This window comes from Podarcis bocagei, assembly GCF_964188305.1.
Source record: "Podarcis bocagei genome assembly, chromosome: 14".
Taxonomy (NCBI): domain Eukaryota; kingdom Metazoa; phylum Chordata; class Lepidosauria; order Squamata; family Lacertidae; genus Podarcis; species Podarcis bocagei.
The window spans coordinates 22,053,000-22,070,200 of record NC_138139.1 but is presented as its reverse complement, the minus strand read 5'-3'; the positions used below and the strand labels follow the sequence as shown (position 1 = coordinate 22,070,200).

The window sequence follows — 17,201 nt, the reverse complement described above, 5'->3', positions numbered from 1 at the left end:
TTGCTGGACTGCAAGTTCCATAGACCTAACTGAGAATAAAATGGTCTTATTCTGACTTGAAGTAGCTGTCCAAGATCTCAGGAAAGGGACTTTTCCAGCCCTATATCCCTGATGAATTGTAGAGGCTAAGAACAGTCTTCACCATTTGAGATAAGCAATGATCACATTGCAAACATTTTTTGTTTGTTTCGTTTTCGGTACTGCCTGAAGCAACATCCTTGCCTGGCTAATCTTCTAAATCTGGGGTGGGAGCTGTGGCCTCCCCATCAGTCACAGGCAGCATTGCAAGTGATCAGGGAAGAGGGGAGCTGGGGCCCCACAACATCCAGAGGATGACTTTGTCCTCTCCTGTATGGCCAGCCCAGCCATTGGACAAGTTGCAATTTGTCCCATACATTTAGTGATGGAAGGAAACACTGGGCAGACAGCTCCTGTGCTTCTGCTTTCCCAGCAGCATCAGTGGCACTCTGGGACCAGGTGCCAAGCATAGTTCAGAAACAGGCAGCTATCAGAAGGTACAGCACACTAGATTTTCATCTGCATTCTTCCAAGGGCCTGAAAGTATTAGCTAGCAATAGAAGCAATCAGCAATGTTAAAATCCATTTGCAAAAGTGATGAATAATGTTACGCTGCTATGACAGAAGTCCATGCACCAATTAGGCTTTTAACTCAAGCCAATGTAGGTTTTATTGTTTTCCTGAAGCGCAAAAGTCCCTTTTTGGTTTTGGTTTTTTTGGCCTTCTTTTGCATATTTCTGCTTTGTTGTCACAAAGCCCCAGATTGTCACCACTCAACTCTGGGTGTTTACGTCTGCAGCAAGCAAGTCTCAAAACAATGAGAAAGTGTTATTTTTGCCTTGCAATGCCACCATTTGCACATGAAGGGTACGGCTGGCTCGGTTGCCATGGAAATGGGGCCCTGCCAATTCCATCCGACTAAGTGTTAACTGCCAGGCACTGAAGGAACCATTCATCACTATTTAGTGAAATTGGACCAAGGACGTTATGCATCACGGACCAGCTGAGCTCAAAAGAAGTCATAATGGAGAAGGATGGTGTACGGGTTGGGGCACTTCCACATATTGTTGACAGCGGAGGCTGCAGAAGCAAGAATGCCCAAGAGACAGGAAGTACCTTCTCTGGTACTGGAGCATCTTCCGGTTGTGGGGCTTAGCGCCAAAGGTGGAAGCTTCCTCACCTGTGCCTGCTAGGCGGTTTTCAGGACTCAAGCCCACATCAGGTCCTGAACCTAGGACCTGAAGTGAATAAGATGTGGATTTGCTCCACAACATCTTATTGTTTATTATTAGTAGTAGTAGTAGTAGAATTTATATCCCACCTTCCTCCAAAGCTGAGATTCAGGGCAGCTTACAACATTTAAAAACAACATTATAAAATGCAAAGTTAAGAAAAACAAAGCAGTTAAGAACAATAATTAGGATACATCAGAACACATTTAGAACCAGCCATTAAAAGAAGTTTGCCCATCAGTGATCAGAATCATCTGCGCCTTCGTTTTCAAAAGCCTGACTGAAGAGGAAGGTCTTGGCCTGCTGGCAGAAGAACAACAAAGAAGGAGCCAATCTAAAATCTCTTGGGAGGGAATTCTGCAATATGGAAGCAGCCGCAGTAAAAGGGTCTCTTTTGTGTCACCACCAACCATGCTTCTGATGTTAACGGGACCCAGATAAGATGCTCACCTGAGGATCTTAGCACCCAAACAGGTTCATTTCGAGAGATACGTTCTTTTAGGCAGCCTGGGGCCAACCCTGGGTTATTTTTACCTTTATACCAAACCTTTCCCCCAAGAAGCTCAAGGTGGCATTACATGGTTCTCCAACTCCCCATTTTATCCTTACGCCAACCCCACAAGGTAAATTAGGCTGAGAGATAGTGGCTGGCCCAAGACTACCCAGAGATCTTAATGGCTGAACAAGGATTTGAACCCTGATCTCCCTGCTCCTAGTCCGGTCCCCTACACTATGCCACACTGGACCTCAGCATTCCAAAAACAGGTAAGACGACTTTAGACAGCTTCTGAGTCTGACTTGGGCCACATTCACACATTAAAGCACCAATACCACTTTGAACAGGCTTCCCTGAAGAATTCTGGGAGCCAAAGTTTTTCTTAAGATGCAGAGACTTGTCAGGAGACCTTCATTCCCCTCACACAGCTACAATTCCCAGAGTGATTTAACAGTCAGTCCCTCTTCCCAGGAGCTCTGGGAACTGTAGCTCTGTGAGGAATGGGGCCTCCTAACACCTCTCGGCACCTTTAACAAACTACAGCTCCCAGAATTCTTTGGGGGAAGCCATGGCTGTTTAAGTGGTACAATGGTGGTTTGAATGTATGGAGTAAATGTTGCCTCGCTTGCTGGTCTGAGTAACTAGCAGACTCCGCTGCAGCTGCTTCTTGTGCTAGCTGCAGGTTGCCTTGGCCTCCTCCTCTGCCTCACCTGATATAGGAGACACTCCCCTAAACATGCAGGTGCCTGTCAGGCTCACTCAAGCATGAGTCACCCACAAATGAAAGAAGTGCAAGTGCCACTAGACCAGATTGCACCAACTCGGTGGTCACAATGGCTGAGACAGGGCAGAGATGGTAGCCCAAAACATTAGGAGAGTGCCAGGTTGACTCACTCAACCATCTTGCTCATGCACCTGCATGCAGCTCCTGGTCACCTATGGCTTCCAGTCATCACGGTAAATGCAAGCCTGAGGGATATTCACCTGCCCAGTTAGGTCAAAGGCAAACGATGGAGTTCCAAACAGGATTCTGGAGCAAGCAAAACACACACTGGACTAGAGGCACATGGCATCATCTAAATCAGGGTTTCCCAAACTTGGAGCTGCAGCTGTTGTTGTACTACAACTCCCATCATCCCTAGCTAGCAGGACCAGTGGTTAGGGATGATGGGGGTTGTAGTGCAAAAACAGCTGGAGACCCAAGCTTGGAGCACTCTGGTCTAAATATATTGTTGGGTAAATTCTGGAGCAGGCCAACAAGTTAGGCAAAAAGAGGTGCTGGAAGTCCTCATGAACACCTCCCTTGTTCTCTTAGAATGGCAATGGCACCCACCTGAGAGATGCAGGAACTGAGTTCCGGCTGGAAAAAAAGCCCTGTGAAGAATCACAATAGTATTGTGCCTCAGGGTGACATGGGAATGACTGCCCACCCTCATTTCATCTTTTCAAGAATACTGCAAGGCAGACTGAGCCACTCAGTCTATGTGAATTTCATGTATAAGCAGAGATCTAAGCCCAGATCAAGCCCAACATTTGACTCAATGCCACACTTGCTCTCAAACTTCCATTGTGATGGGCTTTTAAGGAAAATCTCCAATTTAAGCTTCCAGCAAGAAATCCCCGTTTTATTTTTGTTTTATTTTTTTTAAATTGATATACTACCACCCTTTGGCAGCTTTGGTTCCAACAGTGGTTTACAGGGTTTGGTGTTCCTTCCCTCGCACTCCTGCACCCAAACATCTGCCAGCTTAATTATACTGGAACAAGGCTGAAATTTAAAAGTCAAGCCAGAATTTATAACGGATCCTTTTTAGCACAAAGACAAATTACTGTGCCACCTGGGCAGAGGAGCAGTGAACCGCAAAAGAGTGCAGAGCCCGCAAGGAAAGCAATAAGCTAGGATAACTGGCCCCCACTGGCCCCAACCCACCAACTTTGTTCTTTGCAACTGAAGGGCATAAGAAAAAGATTTAGGAAGTAGTGGGGAACAGCTGTAGCTCAGTGGCAGAACATCTACTTTGTATGCCAGGGTCAATCCCTGGCATCTGCAAGGAGGACTGGGGATGCCCCTTGCCTGAAACCCTGAACAGCCACTGCCTGCCAGCATAGCCGTTACTGAGATAAATACAGTGGTACCTTGGGTTACATATGCTTCAGGTTACAGATGCTTCAAGTTACAGACTCTGCTAACCCAGAAATAGTACCTCGGGTTAAGAACTTTGCTTCAGGATGAAAACAGAAATTGTGCTCCGGTGGCGCGGCGGCAGCAGGAGGCCCCATTAGCTAAAGTGGTGCTTCAGGTTAAGAACAGTTTCAGGTTAAGAACGGACCTCCGGAACGAATTAAGTACTTAACCCAAGGTACCACTGTAGATGAATGGTCTGCCTCTGTATCCTGCAACCTGCCCATGTATTGACAGAAGCAGAGTTTAGCCAGTGAAGTCTGCAACGTTTTCTTAAGCCTGGAAAGAGGCTGTGGACTCATCCGTACTTCCGCTTTCCCCTGCCTAGAAAGCACGAGCCAAAAATGGTTTCCCCCTTGCCCTCCAGCTTTCTCAGGGAAAGCCCATTCTAAATTGTCAGTCCGCAGGCACGGCAGACCACTGAGACACGCAAGCACAAAATGATGAGATAATCTTTTGCAGAGCACCAAAATCACTGCCCGTTACTGCTATTGGGACAAGATTTGTGATGCAAAGAAAAATTCTATTTAGATTAAAGCGCCCTGCTCTTTACTGGTTTCCGTCACGGATGATAACACTCCATGTGGAAACACTGCAAGACGCTATGGTTTGAATTACAAAAAGAGCTTATCTTTAAACTCTGTTTGATTGCTTGTGTCTGTCGTTCGCATGCATTTGCTAACCCCAGCTCCCCTCGCCCTGCTCCGCCCCAAACCCCTTGAGAAAGCCTGTATACATTACAAGTTCATAATAACTTACTTCTGCCCTTGAGAGAGCAGACTGGGTTTTCTCTTTTTGAGCAAACTGTAATTATATAATTACCCTGCGTTCCTCTACTGAGGCGCTTCTTCATGTGCCTCCTCCACAAAAGGTCTGGAGGGTGGCAACATGAGAACGGGACTTTTCTGCAGTGGCTCCCCACTTGCCAAATGCTCTCCCCACAGAGGCTAGACTGCTGCCTTCGTTACATATCTATAGGCACCAGGCAGAAACATTCCCCTTCTCCACAGCTAATTAAACAATCTATGGCCATTTAAGCTGTGGGAGGGGGTGTTGTTTTTGTTTGTTTTGTTTGTTTTGTATGGTATGTGTTTTTGTATTGTAAACTGCCCTGAGATTCTCAAATGAAGGGTGGTATAGAAATTTAACTACTGCCTCAAAAAAATGGAGGTAGCACATAGCCTTGTCCACATGGGGGAGAGGAGGGAGTGAAGACACCCCATAAGTAAGAAGGTAGCAGCAGGTCCATAACATTAATAAAGAATGCACACAACTCTATAACAGCAGCATGGCCACATTCACTCCCTACATTTAAAGAGCTATGGTACCACTTTTAACAAGCATGGCGCCCCCCAAAGAATTCTGGGAGCTGGACTTTGTTGAGAGCGCTGAGAGCTGTTGCAGCTCCCAGAGTGGTTTTAACAATCAATCATTCTTCCCAGGGAACTATGGGAATTGTAGTTTTGTGAGCTAGATAGAACACTGGTCTCATTAGGTACAGGGAAGGGCTGTAGGTCAGTGTTTTGCAGGCAAATGGTCCCAGGTCCAACCTCTGGCATCTTCAGGTAGCCTGAGAACGTCGCTTTTCTGAGCCACTGCCAATGAGTGCAGATGACACTGAGCTAGAATGACCAGTGTGAAGTGGCTTCCTATGTTCACCTTCCTTTCTTCCTTACTTTCTCTGTCTCTGTCTCTCTCTCTCTCTCTCTCTCTCACACACACACACACACACACACACACACAACATTGGAACTCACGGCCTCCCCATTGAAGCTGAATGCTGGAAGAGTCAGGATAAATAGAAGAAAAACACTTCTTCAAGCAGAGCGTAGTTAAACTATGGAACTCACTCCTACAGAAGGTAGTGATGGCTAGCAATTTGGATGGCTTTAAAAGAGAACTGAACAAATTCATGAAGTACTAAGGTTATCAGTGACCACTAGCCATGATGGCTATGTGCTGTCTCCACGGTTGGCACGCCTGGCTGGAAACAATATGAGAGGAAAGGGCTCTCATGCTCAAATTTTGCTTGCAGGTTTCACACAAGCATCTAGTGGGCCACTGTGAGAAGAGGATGCTGGACTAGAGGGGGTATTGCCTGATCCAACAGGCTCCTCTTATGCTTGTGTATTCTTGTGTTCTTATTTATGGGGGTATTCACTCTCTCTCTCTTCTCCCACCCGCAGCAATGGGCTGCAGCGTGCAGGGCTCCCACCCTGTGATGCTTCACAGTTTTCATATCTCCTGGAGGGTGAGACATCAGCCCAGAATTTTTACAAATGCAGGAAGTTACACTGATTCAATCTGCTGCTCCATCATCTTGTGAGATCATCTTCCCAAGAGAAATGGTGATATAGCCATGACGAGACTCTAGAGCGAAGTATTTTTCAGGTGGGTGGAGGCCTCTCTACATACCCACTGGCAAACTCCCAGAAAGGAAAGGTCATTTCTGCAAGACCACGTGGGTGGGTGGTGCCATTTCACCACCCGCTACTCCTGCCTGAATGGCATATGCTGTAGGAAGCACGTGCCAATGGCTGCTCCCCCACTAAATGGCAACTCGGGAGTGGGGAATCGTTTGCAACCTGAAAACCACATCCTCTTCCATGCAGCCTTCTGGGGGCCACATGGCAGTGGCAGGTGGGGGCTGCTGGCAAAAATGGATAAAGCAACAAATGTAAATTTACTTTATGCAGTAGGTGAGCTTCTACACACACTCACCTCCCTATTCCTCCAGCCAGGCAAAAACGTTCAAGGAGGGTGCAAAACTGGGCCAGTAAGAACAGTGGTTAGGAGAGGCCTAGGAGCCACATTTGGCCCTTGGGACTGAGGTTCCTCAAGCCATAAGGCTGGATCAGGTTTTCAGATACTGGGAGGACTGGGTTCCCTTCCCCTCTTCTATGCCGCTTCTCACAGTCTCCTCCACCAGAGGTCAGCAGCTGACAGCCTCTGGACCAAATCTGACCAACAGGAGAAAACATTATTTGGAGAATGCAGGTGATGCTTCGCTGGCAGGTTGCATGTATGTGTGTGTAAACATATGTAGTGATGCCATATAGTTTTGGCCCATTCTCTTCCCGCTCCTTATCAATGTGACCATTTGGTTTTACTAGTTCCTGACCAAGGTTCTACAGCAGAGATGGGGAACCTGTGGCCCTTCTTGATGTTGTTTGTCAATAATAATAATAATAATAAATTTTTGTACCTTGCCCTCCCCGGCCGGAGCTGGGCTCAGGGCGGCTAACATCATAAAACTAACACAGTATACAAAGAACATAAAAAAGGTGATCAATTAATTAAAATACATCTTAAAATTAGTTCAGAGCAAATTAAAATCTAGACGGATGGCCGTCCATGGGTAAAACTGAGGCCCAGCCAGAATGCTCAATGGTCAGAGATTATGGGCATTGTAGCCCAAAAACATCTGGGGAGAAATTGGCTTCCTATTCTGGTCTTAAAAATCAAGAGAACTGAGATAATGATGATGATGATGATGATGATGATGATGATGATGATAATGGGTTTTATGTTGCTGTGTTTCCTCCCTGGTTTTCACTGGATTTCAAGATGCTTTAAAATACAACAGCAAGAGAGCTAGAAACTTGGCTTAATTTGGATGGAAACTGGAAATGCAAAGAATTCAGAGTGGGGCCACCTAAACATTCCAGTGTGTCACAACTGGGTTGTTTCACTGTCCTTATTGCGATCTTGATCTCACTCTCTTACTTACACACACACACACACACACACACACACACACACACGAGCGCACACACAGAGAGAGCCATTAATCAGATCTCCCTTGTGCTTTCAGTTGATATTCTGCCCCCTTCCTGACATTCACAGAATCAATTAAGAAACACCAACGGGTGTGTTTTATGAGTCCCATGCTGGTTCTTTTGCCACCTTCGCTAAATGACCCGCATACCTAAAAATAACAAAAATTAAAAATTCCCCAAGCAGAGTTGTTATTAAAATCTGCAAAGATAGTATAAAGTTCAAGCAATTACCAAAAAAATAAAAAATCTTGGCAGTGATCTCAATATAAACATTTCCATCTTTATAGCAATCCTTCTCCGCTCCCCCCCCTCCACTGTCACACACCCCAACCCTTAAAAAAACCCAACACCCACAGAAAAATTGATTAGTCTTACGTACAGCAGTTGGGGAAGAAATATATAAAATAGCTTTATAAACGGTATTAAATTGATAAGGGTGCATTTTGCTGTGCAAAAATTAAATATTGATTCATTTCCACTTGGCAGTTCCCCTCGGAGTCCGCCTCAGATGTTTTCTGTCATGCTTTAGCTGACTAATTACCTTTTGGGTCCATCTGCTATCATGTGTCAACTAGAGCCGGTTGGATGGAACCATTCAACAAAAGTTGGGGTTGAGCTGAAAATTAATTGGTGGGGATCGGGATGGGGAGGGCAGGCTACCGAATACTCTCCGTACATTTATAGCACATTTAAAACACACATGCAGTCTAAGAATCCCAGGAACTGTAGGTAACAACTCACAGAGCTACAACTCCCATCTGAATAAACTACAGTTCCCTTCTTCGGGATGGGCAAGCTTTAAATGTATGGAGCATGCACAGCCTAAGAAGCTCTGGAGACTGAAGAAAGAAAGAAAGAAAGAAAGAAAGAAAGAAAGAAAGAATCTGGAAGAACAATAGCCTGGGAGAGTCATGATGGATTTAATGAGTGAGAGGGATTTAAGGCTGAGTAGGGGGTGTCACTGGAATGACTACAGAGAATGCAGATGATGGGGAAGGGGAGAGGTCATGCAGGGAAGAAGAAAATTCCTGTTGGCTCCCACTGATCCAGGATCCAGCTCCACAGAACCAGCAGCAGCAAATTGCCAGCATCGAACACAGAAACACTGCCTGGACTTTTAAAACTTCCTACTGAGCGCACAACCCTAGAGTCTGTCAAGACTGGCCCATACGGGCAGGGGTACCTTTACCTTTTCTTTACTTAAGAAGAAGCCAGGCTGCCCCGGGTTCAACCCTTAGCAATGCCAGGTAAATGATCAAATTAAAGGCCTGTGTGCCTGAGAGTTGGAGGGGCAGTGCTGTTCAAGACTAGCCAGCACCGAGAGAGCTGGAGCAATGGTCTGATAAGGCAGCTCTCTATGTAAGAGCGTAAAAGCTTGCTCTGTCTCCGCAACTTGTAGCTCGCCCTTCTCCCAAATGACATACAACCTGTAACGCTGGGACTCTACCTTTTAAGCATCTAGCATCTTCCCAAAGACCTGACAAGCCTCCATTCTGAAAAGAATCAATCAGTCTTACGCACTTTGTAGTTGTATATTTTAAAACCCAGAGATTCAGTCCTAGGGCGAGAGAGAGAGAGAGAGAGAGAGAGAGAGAGAGAGACCTACACAGACCACACATCTGCAAAACTGGACTCCAGCCCCTGAAAACATCTGCCACAATTTTCTTAGGGCACTCACCCAGTTGGAGTTCAGCACTTTTAAAGCCCCATTCGTTTCCAAGAGGAGAGCTAAGAATATGCTCAGATTTCACTCTTCTACAGAAACTGGCAGGGATCTATTAAGTACTTAACCCGGGAACCTGTTAAGGATTCCACTGGTTTCACTGGGTCGTTGTCCTCCTGGCTTTCATCGCCTGGAGCCCAGTTTGCATGTAAGGAAGCCGGCTTTAATACTGCGGCGATCCTATGCTCATTTGCCTGAAGTCCCAGTGAACTCCATGTGGGCTTATTGCCGAGCAGACACGTACAGGCTTGCACCTTAAACGTGCTAGTCTTAAAGGTGCGGCAAGGCTCCTGATTTCCACTTGCACGCAGCTACCTGCCACGCGCGTGCGGATTTTTCTACCTAACCCCCTTCGATCCAGAAGCGATGCTTGCCTTAAACCGGGCCGGCACCGTCGACACTGCACCTTTCCTGGGTTTCTCCCAGCAGGGAGACGGCGGCAAAGCGGTGCCAAAAACTGGACCGAAAGTTCCTTCGGGGGCGCACGGAAAGTTCCTTCTGGGGAGCAGCGCTGCTACGAAACTATAGCCTGGAGCACCCAAAAAAAATCATCCCCGGCACCCACCCACCCCCCACACTCAGGATCCGCTCGTGCAGGATCCTCGCGTTCCACAACAGCGAATGGAAAGAAAGAAAAGTTTTGCCTCTCTCACCTGTCCGAGGTTCAGGTAGCCGTAAGCGGAGGCCAGCCGATGCGCCTCGTCGGGGCCCCCCAGCACCCGCACAGCCCAGTGGTTGGTGTAGACGGTTCGGGGGCGCCGGGCCGGGCAAGCGGGCAGCGCCGCCAGCAGGAGGAGGAGGAGGCAAGCCCCGAAGGCGCGCATGGTGGCGGCGGCGGCGCAGGGCTCTTTGCGCGCGGGGACAGGAGAAGCGAGAGAGCCGCTGGCGGCGACGGCGCGCACAGACGCCCGCTCCGAAGCCGGCGCGATCGAATCGCAGACAGGCCCCCGCCTGCCTCAGCCGGCCAGTGGGGGGAGCTCAGCCTTTTTGAGGCGGGCGCAGCCGGGCAGCGGGGGGGAGGATGGGGCGGACGGAGAGATGGAGGCGGGGAAGGATCCGCTCGGGATCCCGGCGGCGCAGCAGAAGCCGAGATTGGCAAGCCCGCCGCCGGGGGGAGGCGATCCCAGATTTGGAAGCCGCCTAAGCCCTTCGTCGCGCGCTATTCTTTAGCTTGTCGCTGTTGGAAAAGCGGGAGAGTTTGGGAGCTGTTGCTGCCGCCTCCCAGTCGGAAGAACTGGTTTGGCCGTCTAAACCGAGCGAAAGCGGATCGCATGGGGTTCAAATCAGTCGTTCCTGGTCACCCCCTCCTGGGTCACATGATCTGGGCCGCTGCTTAGGTTCTTAGTTTTGCGTTTTAGCAGAAGGTCTTCGAGGCCGCATTGAATAAAGCTTCTTCACAAAACTTCCACTTTCAGGGTGTTTTGTCATCGGACCCACAAATATTACACAAAGTGCCCCAAAAGGCAATCCAGATCCACAAGGGAGTTACTCCCTGTGAGAAAAGGTTTGGGGGTTTTCTGAGCTCAGAAAAAAGGGGGAAACGTGATTGAGCTGCATAAAACTATGCATGGTGTGAGGAAACTGGATAGGGGAAAATCTTTTTCCTCTTCTGTAATGAAGCTGGATATTGGGAGAGAGACAAGAAAGTACTCAACACAGCGTAAACCATGGAGTTCGCCACCTCAGGGTGAAGTGTTGGATACCAGCTTGGGTGGACTTAGAAGGGAATGAGACAAATTCAAGGAAGGTAAAACTATCAGTGACTACCAGGCCCTCTCAATAATCCGCAGAGTCCCAGCTGATTTGAGAAAGCATGTTCACCTACCTTTTTATTAATTTATATATTTTTTAAAATAATTTTTATTAACAAACCAATCAAATCACATTAGTTCCAAATTACAAAACCGAATTTTAAATTTTTGTTGGGGTATCCATGCTTCGAGCTCAGAAATCAGAATTTATAAGTACATTTAAACTCAGTTTTAATATGACAACATCCACAGGAGTTAATGTTACAGATAGGTAGCCGTGTTGGTCTGCCATAGTCAAAATAAAAAAATTCCTTCCAGTAGCACCTTAAAGACCAACTAAGTTAGTTCTTGGTATGAGCTTTCGTGTGCATGCATACTTCTTCAGATACGGAGTTAATGTGTTTTACTCGGTCACCTCTCTTATATGCTTATATTAGTAGTTGTGAAACAAAGCAAATACCCTCAAGTGTCTAAATTTGAGTTTAAGGCTCTGCCCCAGGGAATTAATAGTCTCTGTTAGATGGGGAGGGGGAAAGCAAAACTCATTATAGACCTATCAATGACCATGAACCAGGATAATAAAGCAAAACCTCCAGACACAGAAGCAGTATACCTTTGACTAGGAGTTACATTTTTCTCTGTATGCCACGTCACACAGAAGATAGAGCAAACTTGTCTGTTCCTCCAGAGGACAGGGCTAGGAATCAACAGGCAGAAATTGCAGGGAGCGGAATATATTTTTTAAAAAATTGTTGGGAGAATCTTCCTAACAGAGGTGTTCAGCAGTGGGACAGACTGCTGTGGGCAGTGTCTGGCTCTCTTTGATTGGAGATAATTAAGCAAAGGCTAAACAGCCATCTGCCAAGGGCAGTTGTAGTTACATCCTAAATTGCAGATCCCTCATTAAGCAAAGGGTTGGACTAGACCTCTGAGGTTGCCTTCAGCTCTAAAATTCTATAATTTGGGGAAGGATCAAGTGAAAATAAGAACAGGGTGCAAAAATTCATTCAACAAATGGTGAAATAATTACCAAAGGAGGGATGTCAGAAATAACTTCGCTCAGTTTTATAATCACAATGATAAATACATATTGTGCACTACATCTGACTTAAAGGTAAAGGTACCCCTGCCCGTACAGGCCAGTCATGTCCGACTCTAGGGTTGTGCGCTCATCTCACTCTAGAGGCCGGGAGCCAGCACTGTCCGAAGACACTTCCGGGTCACGTGGCCAGCATGACGAAGCTGCTCTGGTGAGCCAGCACCAGCGCAGCACACGGAAACGCCGTTTACCTTCCCGCTATAAAGCGGTACCTATTTATCTACTTGCACTTAGGGGTGCTTTCGAACTGCTAGGTGGGCAGGAGCTGGGACCGAAAGACGGGAGCTCACCCCGCCGTGGGGATTCGAACCGCCGACCATGCGATCAGCAAGTTCTAGGCACCCACAGTGCCACCCGCGTCCTGACTTACATTGCATAATTTCTAGTGGTCATGTTTTCTTTGGCATTCCAGAATTACTTAAAACATATCCACTCTGCCTCCAATCGAGCCTTCCCAAAGTCGGTACCCCTCTGCTTTGAACTACAACTCCCATCAGTCCTGGCTAGCATAGCTATGCTGGTCAGGGCAGATGGTAGTTGTAGTCCAAAACATCTGGAGGGCACCAGCTTGGGGAAGGCTGCTCAACAAATTAGTGGCATTCACCATAACCGTCACAGGCAAACTCAGTCCCCTAATCCTCACACCATAAAACTATGTCAATAATAAACTATGTCAATAATAATAATAATAATAATAATAATAATAATAATAATAATATATTTATTCCCCAGCTACTCTGGGCAGCTTTCAATAGAACATTAAAAATGGAATAGTCAAAAACAAGGCCCAGTCAGTTCAACCGGGCTTGCTACCAAGTAAATGTGCATAAATATACAATCTTAGACGACAAGCATAGCTCAGAGCCAAAGCATCTGCTTTGCATGCAGAAGGTCCCATGTTGAATTCTCAGCATCTCCAGGTAGGGCTGGGAATGTCCCCGTCTGAAATCCTAGGGAGTCACTGCCAGTCAGCATAGACCAGGCAGAGCCGGCCCACCCACGAGGCAGGGTGAAGCAGCTGCCTCAGGTAGTGGAAGTGCAAGAGGAGGCATTCCGCCCATCCCACTGCTTCCGTCATCACCAAGTTTCAGTAGAGGGAGGGGGGACATTCTGGCGCACAGCATTGCCAAGGCCTTACGGAATGCAATGAGCACCAAGGCCTTGTGGAGCACCCCCTTTCACCAAGTTTCAGCAAGGGGGTCATTCTGGCGGCAGCCAAAGTGGGAGGCGAGGCACAGCAGCAGGTGGCAAAATGGGCTGGGCCACCGTTGAGACCAGTGCTGTGGAATATTTTTCAGCCCAAGGGCTGCATTCATATTCCAAGGGCCACACATCAGTACTGGGTGGAGCCAGAGACAAAAGTAGGCAGGGCAATGAATACAAATTTTACCTTTGCACAGTAGGCTAGTTTCTACACACACACACACACACACACACACACACACACACACACACACACACACACAGCCTCTGTAGCTCCCATGCATCCAACAGGATGCATAATCAGAGTTCAAGGACACATTCTGGCCAGACAAAAACATTCAAGGAAAATTAAAAGTTGGGCCAGCGAGGGATCTCTCCTGGGGAGTGTCCATGGGCTTGAGGATTCCCCTCCCTCATCCATGGATTACTCTCTTATCTAAACAAAATTAAAAAATTCCTTCCAGTAGCACTTTAGAGACCAACAAAGTTTGTTATTGGTATGAGCTTTCGTGTGCATGCACACTTCTTCAGATACACAAACGCTCATACCAGTAACAAACTTAGTTGGTCTTTAAGGTGCTACTGGAAGGGATCTTTTTATTTTGTTTCGACTATGGCAGACCAAGGCTACCTACCTGTAACTAGAACTCTTTTATCTAAGAACATCTAGACTTGAGCACCTTGCTGTAAAAAAAGGACACTGACCATTGCTTAAAAAAACACGATTAGCTTGGGGTCAGGTCTAGGGCAGACCATTGTCTCTTTTATCATTTTAAAAGGAAGGTTTACTCTCGATGAGTGGCTGTGATTATAAAGAGGAAATGCATCCCTGCCTGGAAAACAAAGCAACAGTTGTACAGTATGTTGATTGGGATGCTAAGTTGATGGTGTGACATCTCTCTCTCACACCTATGCAGATGGGCCTTTAAGAACAGATTATGGTTTGCAACACCTATCCAAAGCTTATCAGTTTTCAACATCTGGCTCTTACATGTACTCTGAAGCACAGCCTATTTAACTTCATTAACTACAAGCCCCCAGTTTGAGTACTGATTTCTAAGTTTGGAGGACACTGCAAAATGTGGGGTTTTGCAAAACTTTGGCCCCGGTTTGGGGTGAATTGGAGAATGTTGTTTTTTTGGGGTGTTACCTATGACCCCCAGGGTTGATGTATCAATTGCTCAGTTTACAGGATGCTGCAGGGCCTGCAAGATGGAGCTGTTCCGCCAGGCCTTTGGTCCGGGCACAGTCTGACCCCCTTCTTTCTATGGGACCCTGTATGTAAGTGGCCTCCTTGGCTCAACACGAGTGGCCGGGCCTGGTGAACTTTTAATTCCTTATCCCTACGGTTATGATTCGTGGGTTCCCACTTAATTTTATTCTGATTTTAAATGTGATTCGAATTGTATTTTAAACTAATCATTTGATTTTGTGTTTTTAATGTATTATATATTTGGTGTTAGCCACCCTGAGCCTGGTCTCGGCTGGGGAGGGCGGGGTATAAATAAAATTTATTATTATTATTAAAAACACGAGGTATTATTGGCTGCAAAACTCTGCAAAAGGACTGCAAAACCTTGGCAGTGGCTTGGAGGAGACCCCAAGTTTAAGCTTCTATCCTGTGGATAATAGCAGGATGTGTGTGTATAATAGTTGTTTCTCAACTCAAACCTACCCATTTCAGTCCCCGGCATCTTCAGGCAGCAAGAGACTGCAACCCTTGAAAGCTGCTTCCAGTCAGTGAAGACAGCACTGGGCTAGATGGAACAAGAGTGTGACTCAGTATATAGGCAGCTTCAGTTGTTTCTGTGAGTTTACTAATTCATTGGTTTGGGGGGAAGGGTTGTAGCTCATTGTTGAATGGCTTAGTATGCTAAAGGTCCCAGGTGCCATATCTGACAGGGTTGAGAGTGTCCCTGCTCTGAAAACCCCAAAGAGCCACTGCCAGTCAGTGTAGACAATACTGAGCTAGATGGACCATTGCTCTGACTCAGTATAAGGCAGCTTCCTGTGTTCCTTTTGGGTCTTTTTAATGTTGATCACAATCCAGCCACAGTGAAACACTTTGAAATCCTTTCTGTTTTCAGTGGAAGAGTACAATTCTAAACCAACCAACCACCAACACCAAATAAACCCTCTTAACTCTGCCTTTAAGGCTCATCATAAAGCTTTTTGCATGGAAATAAACATTTACCAATAGGTATAATTCAATACGTATGTATTCAGAGGGCATACACACATTTGCATTTTTCTGCACTGCTTTAAGGCTTAGAAATGGGTCAGTGAGTTTTAAATAAAAGCTCAGCTTCTATATTCTGCTAAGGATTTTAGCCTGTCCTTGTTTTAAGGCTGTTTTCACCGGGTTCAGTGCTGCCATGGTCACAAGCAGCTGAGCAATCTCAACCCTGTGTGTGTTTGGGAGAGGCCAACTCCCATCACAGAAATGTGCTTCTCCCCACCCACCCCTCACTCTTGGTTCCATCTGCAGCCCCTCCAGCTACAGCAAAATCAGCAGAGAATAACCCATACGAATTCATCGCATTTGAGCTACGATTTCCCTGAATGGACCATTAAGGAGCAGATATTTGTCTTGCCTGCGAACTTACAGTGGCTCTTAGCTCATGGTGCTTCTGTTTATCGAATGATGATGATGTGCCAGGAATAATACATTCTCAGAGGTTCTCCTCCGCCAATGATGGATGGCGCCGATACATAATCAGGGCAACCCATTGCTCCACTGATGTATTATACCAACATGCCATCAAAGGGAAAGGCTGTTGTTTTATTGATGTCCTGAGTCTGATTTGCTGCCTGACTACGACCCTCTGATGATGCATCACACAAAGGACCATTTCCTGGTTAGGGAAGAAAGGTGTCATAATTGCTGGGATGGTGCAATCAGGGAAGGAATAGCAAGCAACAGACAAAAGGTTGCTTTATACAACCAAAGGTCATGGAAGCTAATGTTGTCTTTTTCTGCTCTCTTTAAGGTACTGGGCTCCGAGGAAAGTGTCTTAGCTCAGTGGTAGAGCATCTGCTTTGCATGCAGAGGTTCAGTCCCTAACATCTTGACGTAGGGCTGGGAATGTCCCCTGCCTGAAAAGCTGGAGAGCCAGCACCATGCAGTGTAAACAGTACAGTACTGAACTAGTTGTAGCCTGACTTCATAGGCTCCTATGTACCAAGGACTGGTAGGGATGCTTTGCTTTAGGAATGCTGAGGGGCCCAGGGTCAATTCCTAGCATCTTCATGTAGGGCTGGGAATGACAGCTGTCTGAAACCCTGGAGATCTGCTGCTAGTTAGTAGTTAGTTATTATTTCAAATCTCCTTAAACTGGGTTAGGGAGGGCTCCAGGTTTGGGCAGATTTGGTCAAAGTGTCCTCAGATGAGCCACCTCTTCTTTCAGTGTGTTTTGTTGGGTTTATCTGGCTGCCATGACAGCCCTCCAGAGAGTGCTGATTGGGCAGCTGGGATATGTATGGCTAAATACAGCTGCCTGATGTAGGGGGTGGGGGCTTCAGCAGTGGACCCTGTCAGGGCTTACAGGGGCCTTGGGGCACCAGGTGCTGATGCCAGCCCCAAACTGGACCCAGAATTCCAGCCCAGGCAGTGGATGCAATCATGAAATGAATATTTATCATAATAACCTTTCCTGCATGAATGTTTCAATTCAAAGCTAGAGGCACACTGTGTGATGCAAACAGTTCAATGAAATTT

At 46.7% G+C, this 17,201-nt stretch overlaps 1 protein-coding gene across 4 annotated transcripts in view; it reads right to left on the bottom strand.

Moving 5' to 3' along the window:
- Window positions 1-17,201, bottom strand: part of PCSK6 (proprotein convertase subtilisin/kexin type 6) — a 118,971-nt gene that overhangs the window by 89,507 nt on the left and 12,263 nt on the right. The window contains exon 1 of one of the 4 annotated variants that reach the window (XM_081171100.1): window positions 16,090-16,238. The exons of 2 other annotated variants lie outside the window; for them this stretch is intronic. Coding sequence is in view for 1 of the 2 variants with exons in the window: in XM_081171099.1 (XP_081027225.1) it covers window positions 10,084-10,254 (171 nt within the window). In the remaining variant the exon portion in view is untranslated. Of the gene's footprint in view, window positions 1-10,083; window positions 10,270-16,089; window positions 16,239-17,201 lie in introns of those variants that run through there. One more of the 4 variants, XM_081171099.1, reaches the window with a different exon arrangement.